Source organism: Halichoerus grypus, chromosome 4, assembly GCF_964656455.1.
Source record: "Halichoerus grypus chromosome 4, mHalGry1.hap1.1, whole genome shotgun sequence".
In the NCBI taxonomy this organism is placed as follows: domain Eukaryota; kingdom Metazoa; phylum Chordata; class Mammalia; order Carnivora; family Phocidae; genus Halichoerus; species Halichoerus grypus.
Window position 1 is genome coordinate 14,615,667 of NC_135715.1, and position 12,943 is coordinate 14,628,609.

At 38.6% G+C, this 12,943-nt stretch overlaps 1 protein-coding gene across 2 annotated transcripts in view; it reads left to right on the top strand.

The window, feature by feature from the left end:
- UGGT2 (UDP-glucose glycoprotein glucosyltransferase 2) overlaps positions 1–12,943 on the top strand; it is a 180,962-nt gene that overhangs the window by 99,955 nt on the left and 68,064 nt on the right. For both annotated transcript variants that reach the window (XM_036080088.2, XM_078070183.1), the window contains 4 exons: positions 7,055–7,219; positions 7,575–7,698; positions 7,794–7,892; positions 10,225–10,319. In XM_036080088.2, the coding sequence (XP_035935981.2) occupies positions 7,055–7,219; positions 7,575–7,698; positions 7,794–7,892; positions 10,225–10,319 (483 nt within the window). The remainder of the gene's footprint in view (positions 1–7,054; positions 7,220–7,574; positions 7,699–7,793; positions 7,893–10,224; positions 10,320–12,943) is intronic.

Genomic DNA, 12,943 nt, shown 5'->3' on the forward strand with positions numbered 1-12,943 from the left:
TACCCTCAAATATTGGAATTCACAACCCAATAGTATCGTTTCCCATTAATTGCCTTTCTTGCCTTTCATACCATATGTGGATATAAATGTCATTTCCAGCTGGACTATACTTCAAGAAAAGGAATCCTATTCTTTTGTATTCCTCCAGTTTTGTATTTGCAAGTCCTAAGTTTTAGGTATATTTGCTGAGTTCCTGTTATAGTAACTGGGGCTTGAGCTCTCTTCTACCTCCCTACCTTCACTTGGTCTCTCCAATTTACTTAAAATATTTAAAAACTGTTGTGGCTTCAAGGGCAGCCAGTCAGAGAGTCAACCGGAAGCAGATCCCAGAGCTGGAGTGGAGTCTTTAGGCCCTTGTGCTGACTGACGGTCACCCTGTAGTGGCTGAATTGTGTTGACCTTGAGGGTCTGGGAAAGAGGTCAAAGTGCTTCTCATGGGCGATCACCGTCCCAGGACAGCAGCTATTTACCAACTGGTACAGATATATTTCAATACGTCAAGAAGTGGTAAAGCCTGTCCAGTGCAAACCAGCTGATTATCAGGTCTGTTTTTAACACATTTTGGTTAAGTGAATATTTAGTGTGTGTGACTTTTTAAATATTCCTTGCTTAGTAAATCAAATACTATGATTGTCTTTCCATTTTTTAGCACCTTGTTTTTTTTAACTTTGAAAATTACTTCATTTTTTTTTACCCATTTTCCATAGTATTCTTCTTTATTGCAAATGTATCCAGATAGTAGATAGGACAGATAACCTATCCAGAAATTTTCTTACAAATAAACAGCAATTAACAAACGAGCACCTTCTTCACTCACACCAACCCCTAGAATGCCCTTCTGTAGCCATGCCCACTCTTTCTCTAAAGTGAACTGGTCATGCTTTGGACCTGAATAAATACAGCTTCCTTCCTTTCTGGGTCTGCCTTTGCCACTTCATTTTACAGGTCTCTGCTTTATCTCTGGTTGTGTGAGTACTATACCTTTCCTATTTATGATTTATTTCTGATTTTATTCCTCTCCCAGGTAAACATGCATGATAGAAAAAATATTTTAACTCTTCTATGGTTAAAAATCTTATGCTACATTTCCCTCTTATTGGTAGTTGGACTGGATGATCCTTTTTCTTCCAAGTTTTGGAGGCTGTCTTTACTGTCTCCTATCTCCTAGTAGGCTACGGAGACCAGTGTTATCATTCTGATTTTAATTCCTTTGTCTTTCTGCTTTATTTATTTATGTATTTGTCCAGTTTGAAAGCTTTTAGAATCTTTTTCTCCCTGGTGTTTGGAAATTTCATGACGGTATGTCTTTGTATTGATCCTCTTTCAATCAGTGTATTGGGCATTTGGTGAGGTCCTTCTACTGGAGATTTGTGTCCATCAATTCTGGGAATTTCTTTATTTCTCTCATGTTTTCCTTCATTTTTTTCTGTCCTTTCTGAATCTTCTCAGTTGAGTCTCTGTTTGCTTTTTCTTCTTTTTGTATTCCTTTGTCCGTTTCATTCAATTTTTTAAAATTCTCTGGAGATCTTTATTCTATCCTATTCCTGTTTTATAACATTCAGTTTTTCTTTCATGGACACAATTTTTTTTTTTTATCTAAGAGTGTTAATTTTGTGATGTGTTCTTCTCCCTGCATTACCTCTGCCCTCTACAGCTTCCCTTTTTTCATTCGTTTTGATTTCTCTCTTTTGTGTTTGAAGCATTTGTCAAATGTCTTATGATATCCGGTTATCTTTCCACACGTAAGTATGAAACCCTAAAAAGCTGATGACAAATACATGGTTCTTATGAGTTGGTGAGCCTCACTCGGGGAGCTGAGCTGACTTTCTCGATTAAAGCAGATTCTTCAAATAAGAATTCTTTATTTTGCTCTTAGAAGGAGTACATGTGGCAGACGAGAGGGTGGAGAGGGTGCACGTGTCGAAGGTGAGGGCACAGGTTATGTGCGGGAACGGATGTGGTCACCGCCTGGGTGTGAAGGATGGGCACTCTCCTTTAATCTCCCGCCTGGTCTCCATCCCCTTTCTCTGCCTGCTGTCACCCAGGCTAGCCTTTGTGATTCAGTTTCTGCAGAGAATAAGAAAAGCAGGACACTGTGGCTTTGCAGCATTGAGAGACAGGCGTTGAGAGGCAACTACCCTGTGTGCAGACTCGGCCATTTGGGCACTCTGCTCTCGTCCTCCCTCTGGGGCACCGAGTGTCTCCAGGGATGCTGAAAAATGTTCACGTTCTCTTCTGTCTGAACAGATGTGACTTCCCTTTTTACTTTGCTTACCTGCTTTTTATCTTTTCTCCTGTTTTTTCTTGACCCTTGTGGGCTCATATTTTCTATTATTATATTCTCACTTCAGTGAAATGTGTGAGGAGAGGAGAGATGAGCATGTGTATGGATAAATCTACCATATTTAATCAGAAACCCACTTTTACTCTTAAAGAGTTAATAGTGAAATGAGTATTTTTGTGGTGTTACTGTTTTAAGGTGTCTGCAGTCATTGTCTACTAAAGTTAGAAATGTTAAGGATTTTTGTAAAGATTGAGGACACTGAACACTCCTCAGAAATATTAAGTTCCGTTTTTTTTAGTGTGTGAGTACACGCTTCCCCTTACAGCTCCCGTTTTACTGCTCTCCTTTCCTGCAGCTGTCCTGTAACGATGATCTGCAGCTTCAGTGTCCTGTTGGCCCATTTTCCCCAAATCTGTCCAACCTCTAATTTAAGTCAGACTCCGTGTTACTTGAGAGCCCTTCAGTCATGCTTAGTCTCCTCTGCTCCCTGCCCCTCCCAAACATTATTCTAGACATTCATCAGTCCCCTAAGCCCCTTTTCCACCTTGCTCTCCAGGCCTAGAAAATCATTCTTACTCCTCCATCACAAAGAAAAGAAACGAGTTTAGGCCTTCATTCTCTAAACTCATGTTCCTGTAATTTTCTCTCTTCATCTAAACTTTATCTGCCCTTTCAAGAGATATTTATTGAGTACTTATAATGTTCTAAGCACAGTAGGTAAAAGAATAGAGCAAATTTTAGCAAAACAAAATAAAAATGTAATAGAACAGAGAGACAAATTCAAAGAAATGAAAATAAGAATAAATGGTAAACAAGTAGAGACTCAATCCAGAAGACTCAGGAAGAACAGAGAAAACAACAGGAAGGAAAGCATCAGAGAAATAACACAATGAAATCCCCGAGACTGACGGACACAAGTATTGGCTGGAAGGGGCCCACCAGACACACAGCACATAGAATGAGGGGAGAAGTGCTCTGAGGATGGACATGAAGAATTCGTCTCTGAGTCCTGAAGTAGGAGGAAGAGCCGGATGCAAGAAAACAAAGTGACAGGAGATTAACCTCCCAGAGAAAAATGTCAGGAGGTCCTGAGTCGTGAAGAAGTACGGAGAAGCTGGTGTTGCCGCCGTATGGATAGCAGCCAGGTGTTGTGTTTGTGTCGTGGAGGGAAGTTCACAGGGTGAGCTGGAGAAGTAGGGGGCCGGCTTGCACAGTGAACAATATTAAATTGAACTCAGAACAGTGAAACACCTTGGCAACAGTAAAAAATCTGAGAAGATATTAAGCAATGAAGAGACTGCGACCTGCTTTATTTTGAAAAGGCATTGTCCGTTACTTTGAAGCGATTGTTGGAGGGTAAAAGTGTATGGGGTTGTCTGTAGCTCAGAAGAGGGAAGGCAACTGGAACTGCCCTGCGACTCTTAGAAATGGCAAGAAAGACCATGAAATCCAAGAGTGTGCGGGCACCGTGTATGTGTTTCTTGTGTCCCCAAATGCTGCCGGAAGTTCCCTTTGGGTCCTGTCACTGCCACCAGATCTGTTCAGTAACAAAAATTCAACCCAGTAAGTTTTAAAGATCTAACTGGCTTTTTAAAATGATTCATGACTAGGACTGCATCCCGTCTAGCAAATAGAGGGATGCTCTGAGGAGTTAAACCAAGTGGAAGGTTTTATAGGAGGGTAGGGCAGGAATGTTATTAGCAAAAGACAAACCATAAGAGACTCTTAGTCTCAGGAAACAAACTGAGGGTTGCTGGAGTGGAGGGGGTGGGAGGGATGGGGTGGCTGGGTGATGGACATTGGGGAGGGTAAGTACTATGGTGAGCGCTGTGAATTATGTAAGATGAATGAATCACAGACCTGTACCCCTGAAACAAACAATACATTATATGTTAATAAAATAAATTAAAAAAAAAAAGGGATTGTTTCGGGCAAGGTGGCTTTCCTTTAGGGGCAAAGCAAGGGTCTTACCAGGCAGACTACCTCATCTTTCTTTGGGGGATGGAGAGGGCCCATGTGGCGGACTCATTGGTACTGATCTGATGGGAAAATTCCTGACTGATGGGTTAAGACTACATTTCTGAGGGAGACTGAAGCTGCAGTTAGATTGGGTATTAAGCCCCTGTTTAGGAACTCAGTCTGGCAGGGCTAAAATTATAAAATTCAGTGTCATTGGCTTATTTGTGGTATTTGTTGTAATTAAAGCTTTTGGAATGGACAGGTTGCCTAATTAGAAATCACAGAGTAAATCAAAAGAGGGCCTGTATTTCTAGCAGAGACCTCTTTCTTGGGTCCATACCCATGTATGCAGCTACCTGGGGCTTGCCCATAAGCATCTTAAAAGAATCCGAAACCAAGCCCATCATCTTCCTTGGGACCCCAAACATTTTTTTCTTCTTTATGCCCTATCCTAGAGGGTAGCATCGTCATTCACCCTGGCTACCGATGCTAGAAGTCTCATCGTCATCCTAACCTACTGCTTCTCTCATACCATCCCAAACAATACATTGTTAGGTTCTGTCCATCCTGCCAGCTGAATGTTTCAGAAACTTCCTCATTCTCCCCTTGCGCATTACCATGAATTTCTGTTTGGCTCTTGTTTTTTCTTTCCCACACTAGTGCAGGAGTCCCTGACCAACATTCCCAGGGCACGCTCTCCCATGCCCTTCTTTCTCACCATTGCCACTGTGGTCTTTTTTTAAATACGCAAATCTGATCATATTACTTATCATTATTTACCCTCTTTCTAGATGAAACTGACCATGCCCTCCTTGGTAGCCCTGGAGGCTATGTTCACACTTGTTTTTAATGTACCCATCTACATTAAAGGATAGAATTTGCATTTTATTTATATGCATTCATAAGCCTAATATACCATAAGTGCCCAATAATTGCAGAGATAATAGTGATTAAGGGTTCAGACTCTTGGTCAGAGAGCTCTAAGTACAAATTTTGTTTCTAAAATGCAGTAGCAACACAAGAAAAAAAACAGGTGTTGGCGGGGATGCGGAGAAAGGGGAACCCTCTTACAATGTTGGAGGGAATGCAAGCTGGTGCAGCCACTCTGGAAAACTGTATGGAGGTTCCTCAGAAAGTTAAAAATAGAACTACCCTACGCCCAGCAATTACACTACTAGGTATTTACCCAAAGGATACAAAAATACTGATTGGAAGGGATACATGCACCCCAATGTTTATAGCAGTTTTATCAACAATAGCCATATTATGGAAAGAGCCCAAATGTTCATCGACTGAAGATGTGGTATATATATATGTACAATGGAATATTACTCAGCCATAAAAAAGAATGACATCTTGCATTTGCAATGATGTGGATGGAGCTAGAGCAATTATGCTAAGTGAAATAAGTCAGAGAAAGACAAATGCCATATGATTTCACTCACATGTGGAATTTAAGAAACAAAACAGATGAATGTGGCGGGGATAGAAAAGAGGCAAACCAGGAAACAGACTCTCAACAGAACAAACTGAGGTTGCTGGAGAGGAGGTGGGGGGGGGGGATGGGTTAACTGGGTGATGGGCTTTAAGGAGGGCTCTTGTGATGAGCACTGGGTGTTGTATGTAAGTGACGAATCACTAAATTCTACACCAGAAACTAATATTACAGTTAACTGTTATCTAACCAGAATTTAAGTAAAAACATGAAAAATTTAAAAAAAAATTTCAAATAAAATGCAGTAGCTGGGTGGTGCTGGAGGTCATATGTCATCATCTGTGAAATGGATGTGATGGTAGTACTTAGCTTCACAGAGTAATTGTGAGAATGTTGGCAATAATAATTATAATAATACATAGTTTTGAATAGCAAATGAATTGTTTAGTCACACTTTATCACTCCCAAGATAAAATCCAGATGTTGAGCACCTTCAGGATCTGGTCTCTGCCCCTGTATCTGACCACACCCACATATGTAACTCTGCCCACTGTAGACACACAAAATTACTGGCCATTCCCTAAAGATGCTGTATTCTCTCCTCCCCTCCATTCCTTGCTATGCTGTCTCACTCCACATGGAATATCTTTTTCCACTTTATCTTCCTGGCAAATGTTTACTCATCCTTTAAGACTTTCCATGCCACTCCTTCCCAGAGGCTTCTCTGACCCTTTCCTCTCCTTACTCAAGCTTGGCTAGACGTTTCTTTCTGGCTCCCAGAGAAGCGCGTGCATACATCTATTTTGTGTCTGTGTGAACCGCTTGAGGGCAGACTTTCAGCTCTGTATTCACAGTGTGTAGCCTCGTGCCGATGGCATGAATTCAGCAGATGTTTATTAAACAAATGAATGCAGGGATGAATGACTCTCTAATACAGGTAAATGGTGTTTTGGTTTTCTTTTTTTTTTTAAATGTTACACTCTATACAAGGGTCAGCAAATCCTGCCTGCCCACTGCCTGCCTTTACATACACAGTTTTCTTGGGACCTAGCGGTGGGTATGCATCCAGGTGTTGGGTATCACAGCTGGATGGCAGCATCAGAACTGTGTCGTTGAGACAGAGTCTGGATGGCCCACAAAGTCTGAAATGGGTACTAGCTGGCCCTTTACAGAAAAAGCTACCTGATTCTTGCTTTATGTGGGTAAATTACTTTCCTTTAAAAAATGTTTGGAAAGGACAAGTGAAATCAGCGAAGTTCACATTTTTTTCTATGGCGTATAAAAATGTGGCAGTTTCCGTCCCTTGTTTTTCATATGCATTTCTTTTCCAGACAGCCATATTCAGTTTAACTCTCTGGCATTTTTGAACTAAATAGGAAGGAGCAAGCTTTTATAAGATGACTGGCCTGGGTCCTTTGCCTCAAGCCCTTTATAATGGAGAACCCTTTAAGCTCGAAGAGCTGAATACTGAAGAGCTGGAAACAAGTGTTCTTCGCAGAATGATGGATGCAACCATAAATTTACAGAAGGAAGTTTTCATGGTAGGTAAGCATTTATGAGAAAATACATGATAAATGATGTTTAAAAATAATTTTTTGTATTAAAACATCTTTTCATGGCAAAAATTTCCCTCCTGATCACTTAGCAGTTTCTTTAAAAGTAGTAATTAGTTAATTAAGTTTACCTGTGCATAATTGAAGCAACTGCTTTATTGGAAAGAAAATTCAAATTTTTACAGGCAAATTTGTTGTAAAATTTATTGTATGAATCCTAATTGCCTACATTATTTATTTATTATTTTAGATGAAGTAGTTGTTAAGTGTATTCTGTGCAAAACTTTAAAATATATACATATAAATTGCCTAGATTACCTAAGTAATATTTTTGTTGTTGTAGGGCACATTAAACGATCGAACAAATGTAATTGATTTCCTTATGGAAAAGAATAATGTTGTACCCCGGTTAAATCCTTTGATTTTGCACACAAAATGGCAGTACCTTAATTTAATATCCACATCAGGTAAAATAATCCTTCCATATACTTTCTACAAATGTTTATTGAGTTGTGAATATTTTATTAATTGGTTATTTAACATTTAATATGAAAATTTTCAGTAACTGCTGATGTTGAAGATTTCTCTACGTTCTTTTTCTTGGATTCACAAGATAAGAGTGCTGTAATAGCAGAGAACATGTATTATTTAACCCAAGAAGGTAATAAGCATATTTTATTTTCCTGACTTTATTCCTAAAGTAGCAAAATTTGTAATTTTAGTAAGGTGGTTGCATAATGAATTTGTATGTTACTATTTGACTAGGGGTCTGGTTTTCGAGGGAGTCTGTAGTTAGTTAGGATATAAGCATTGTGCTGAGAAACTGCCTTTGACCCTACTGGATCGTATATGCACAGGAGTTCATCTTGGTTTTTTGCCTTTTCTCAAAGCAAGCTATTCCATTTTTCACCTTTTTAAGAAAGTGGTAAAACCCTTTCAGGACTGTGTTAACTGATACTTTATACTGCATGAATAAGAGTATAAATCCCAGATCAGAGGAGAGTAGTTCCACACTCTGATTAAACAACATCTGGATTTTTTGCATATGTTGAGGATTATAACAAAGGAGGGGAGACCGATACAGGAAGGTACTTGGAAATACGGATTTATCCTGGACAGGGGAGTCTGCAGTGGGTCCGTCCGCATGTTTATTAGAGGACAGTGACTTATTCAGATAGACAAAGGTAGAGTTTGGTTGGTTTTGTTTCATTTTGTTTTGTTTGACCATCTTTGCTCTAGAGAGAAAAATGAGAGCCGATACACGTAAGATAAGAGAAGGCAGCTTTTTATCTCGGGGTATAAAGCAGTCATCTAACAATGAGAGTGATCTCAAGATAGGATGAACTGTGTAGTAAGGGGTATATTTTTATATATGAGAGTTTTAAGCAGAGGCCACACAGCCAGTTTTTTAGAATGCTGTGGGGTCAAGTGTGGACCAGATCGCCACAGAATCATTTTCTAACAGATCCTTGATTTTATGTTCATAAAGTGGTCTGTCTCCAAGAAATCCAACAAATAATAAAATATAATGCAGTTCTGTGTTATGGCAGAGTAAGGTCCTGACTATGTTTAGTGAAGAGAAAAGGAAACAGAAACAGGGAATAAAAAATAGGAGAAATTGGGGCGCCTGGGTGGCTCAGTCGTTAAGCGTCTGCCTTCGGCTCAGGTCGTGATCCCAGGGTCCTGGGATCGAGCCCCACATCGGGCTCCCTGCACCGCGGGGAAGCCTGCTTCTCCCTCTCCTACTCCCCCTGCTTGTGTTCCCTCTCTCGCTATGTCTCTCTCTGTCAAATAAATAAATAAAATCTTTAAAAAAAAAAAAAAAAATAGGAGAAATCTATTTATCAGGTTCTGGGATGTATTTCGAAAATTGTCTCTCAGAGTAAGTTAGCCTATAATTAATGCCCTTTGTTAAATCTCTAACAGTTTAAAAGAATATTAACTGAGAAACACCTACTTTCCTCTTTCTTGCAATTATGTAAATGTGTAAAGAAATAATGGACTTGTGAGAAATTTACTTAGCACTTCTGAAATATTTCTCAATTTACTATGATGATGGTAAAAGTGCTGGTGTTAAGAAGGCATTAAAATTCTTTACTTTTCTTTGAAAAGAACGTACCACTACTGCCTTACTCTTAAGTTGCTTCAATGTGGACTCAATGTTAACCTTCTTTTTGTTACAGTTTTTATATAATATTGTATAGATATTCCTGAGTATGGTAGTAACTGTAGCCTCACTTCTATTCAGGAGTAAGTTTTTGGTATAGCAGATTTTTTGCACTTGTTTTAAGTAGGTCATGTGATCAGAGGGACTAATTTTTCTATAGGTTTTAATGATGGCTAGAAAAGTATTATTTCAGGTGACAGATGCTGAGCCTAGGTGAAATTAAACCCATTTAACTGACTTCCGAATTAAAAATTGTTTCTCTTTGTGGCTTCCAAATTTTCAAATTTTTCTGAAGAAAATAATTGTATTGCTGTTGATGGCACAAGATGATGTAGATTAGACCAAGTTAATGATAGCCAGACGTTTTGAAGTAAATGAATTGTAAGCTAATAAAATATTGCTGTTTTAATATCTACTGATAAGCTTTATTGTATCTAGTTTTACATATAGTGGGGTATAAGTATCAGTTTAAAAAGAATGTAGCTGTAGCTGGAAGATAGTTTTGCTTGCCAACACTGAAAACATAATAAGCATAATATAATTTTTGTCTACTAATAAAAGTATTCCACAGATATGTCCCATAGGGACTATTCTTTCTTTTTGGCATCTGAGTTTCTATAAACCTATAGAACACTCTTCTAGTATTTTTATATGCATGTCAGTGTATGTGCATGTGTGTATAATCTTTAACAATATTTGCGTATTTTTAAAAAATTAAGTTTAATATTTTAATACTCTTTAATGTGTGTTGTTAACTAGAAATGTTCCCTGCTTTTAGCTTGATTTTTAAAAGAGGTAGTTTGACTAAACTATTTGAAACTTTCAGAGGATGATGTAATTTCTTCAGTTACTCTCTGGATTATTGCTGATTTTGACAAACCATCTGGGCGAAAGCTACTGTTTAATGCATTAAAATTCATGGTGAGTATTTAGATATTTTTACTATAAAAATTTTAATTTTTTGTTAATTCTGAGAAAGCCAAATGAAGAACATGCATTAAATCTTTATTCCCCTCCATATTAACATTTTAAGTACCTCAAGTTGTTGCTAAGGAAACTTAAGACAGGAACTCCCCCTCAAAATTCCTATGTTCAAATCTAATCTGCAGTGTGATGGTATTTGGAAGTGGGACCTTGAGGAGGTAATTAGGTCATGAGGTAGAGCCCTAATGAATGGGATTAGCGCCCTCGTAAGAAGAGGTCAGAGAGCCTTGCTCACTCTCTTTCCATCTTGTGTAGATACAAGGACAAATCAATAGTCTGTAACCCGGAAGAGGGTCCTCACCAGAACCTGACCAGGCTAGCAGTTGATCTCAGGTTTCCAGTCTCCAGAACTGTAGGAAATAAATTTCAGTTCCCTTGTTGCCACCCTGTTTGTGGTTACTTTGTTGTAGCAGCCAAAACTAAGATTTAGCAGTTATAAATAGGCTATTAAATCAGAGTGAATGGTTCTAGACCCTTACATCGATGACCCCAAATCTGCTTTTTACCAATAGCAATAATAGCAATTCGTAATAGAAATTTTTCATCACGTTATCAGGCAGCACTTTATTTCTCTGAATATTTAAGAAAAAACAAATTTATCTCACTGAAGAGTATTTTAAGCCTTAAATCAACCTTAATTATTTTGTTATTAGAGAATTACAAACCAATATACTTCAGTAGGATACATTTCTATATAGAGCACCTGGGTGGCTCAGTCAGTTAAGCGTCTGACTCTTGATTCCAGCTCAGGTCATGACCTAGGGTTCATGGGATTGAGTCCTGGTTGGGCTCTGCGCTGGGTGTGGAGCCTGCTTAAGATTCTCTCCCCCTCCCAACTGTCATTCTCTCTAAGAAAAACAAGCAAAGAAAAACCAAAAAACTCTTATAACCTTCTCTATTTCTATGGGAGCATAAAAATCTGTCTAGATTAAAAACACCTAAGAAACATAAACCAAAACATTTTATGAAATTGTTTTATATTAGCTAAGTGTAAATCTATTGCTGATAACAAATTACCCTATAACTTAATGGCTTAAAACAGCAAACATTTCTTTTTCCCAGTACCTGGGGTTTAAAAATTCAGGAGTGACTCAGCTGAGTAAGTACAAAGCATGAGTACAAAGAAGTGGGGATTATTAGGGGCCATCTTGGAGGTGCTCTACCACATCAAAAATAGTTAATACATTTTAAACAAAATATAACATTAGCTAGGAGAATTTTCATGTCATGTTAGATAATCTCAGAACACACTGTGGCCTTCTTTAAGTGGTCTTCAGACCAGCACATTCCAAAAAGGGGTGTTTGGGATCTATGGAGTACGTCACTTCTTCCTTCTCTTTCTTCTCAAGAATTTCTGGTAGCATGTTCTCTGCGAGGCTGACAGACTACCTTTTCCCAATAGTTACAATGGTGTCCCACATTTCTCTGAGGATCTATTCATTTTTGTTCATTCTTTTTACATTCTATTTTTTTAGATTCTAGTTCTATGGATTTATCTTTAAACTCAGTGACTCTTCCTTCTGCCAACTCAAATCTGTTGAACCCCTCTGAATGAATTTTTCATTTCAGTTATTTTACTTTTCAACTCCAGAATTTCCATTTGGTTCTTTTTTATAATTTCTATCTCTTTCTTATTATTCTCAGTGTAATAACTATTATTACCATACTCTCCTTTAATTCTTTAAACATGGTTCCCTTTAATTCTTTGAACATATTTATATGTTTGTTAAGTCCATTATCTAAGGCCCCTCAAAGATAGTTTCTAATGCTTGGTATTTTCCCTTTGCATAAATCATACTCTACTGTTTAACTGCTTGTCTCATAATTTTTTATTGAAAACCAAACATTTTAGATAATACAGAGCACATATGGATACCAATATCACCTCATCCCCAGGGTTACCCGTTGTTTGTTTGATCATTCGTTTATTTGTTTAGTGATGTGACTGAGCTAACTCTGTTGTCTGTTTCCCTCTCATTGTTTATCTCTGATGTTCCTGCTTAGACTTTTTTCCTTGTTTTTATCTTTTATCTTTGTTTCCTAGAGACTGCCTCTGAGTCAGCAAAAGCCAGTTACCGCTCAAAGTTTGTGCTTAAGTCCCCATAAGTGGTTAGATGTTCACCCTTTACTGTTGGTTGTGTACTTGACTTAAAGGCTACTTTCCCAGTTCAGGGATTTTATGATTTTGCCCCACATTCACCCATGGAATAGTGTCTTGGAATTTCTCTTTCTCATTACTCCTGAGAAGATCCAACCTTTGGCATGAAGTCTTCCAGACTGCCCAGAATAGATTTAATAATTATTTTTAAACCTGCCTTCCTCGGAGTTGCCTGGTCAAAGTAGCTTTTTCTCTTTTCTTAAGGTTTTATTTATTTATTTCAGAGAGAGAGAGAGAGAGAGAGAGCTATCACGAGCAGGGGGGAAGGGTAGAGGGAGAAGCAGACTGCCCCACTGAGCAGGGAGCCCGATGCGGGACTTGATCCCAGGACCCCGGGATCATGACCTGAGCTGAAGGCAGACGCTTAACCAACTGAGCCACCCAGGCGCCCTCAGAGTAGCTT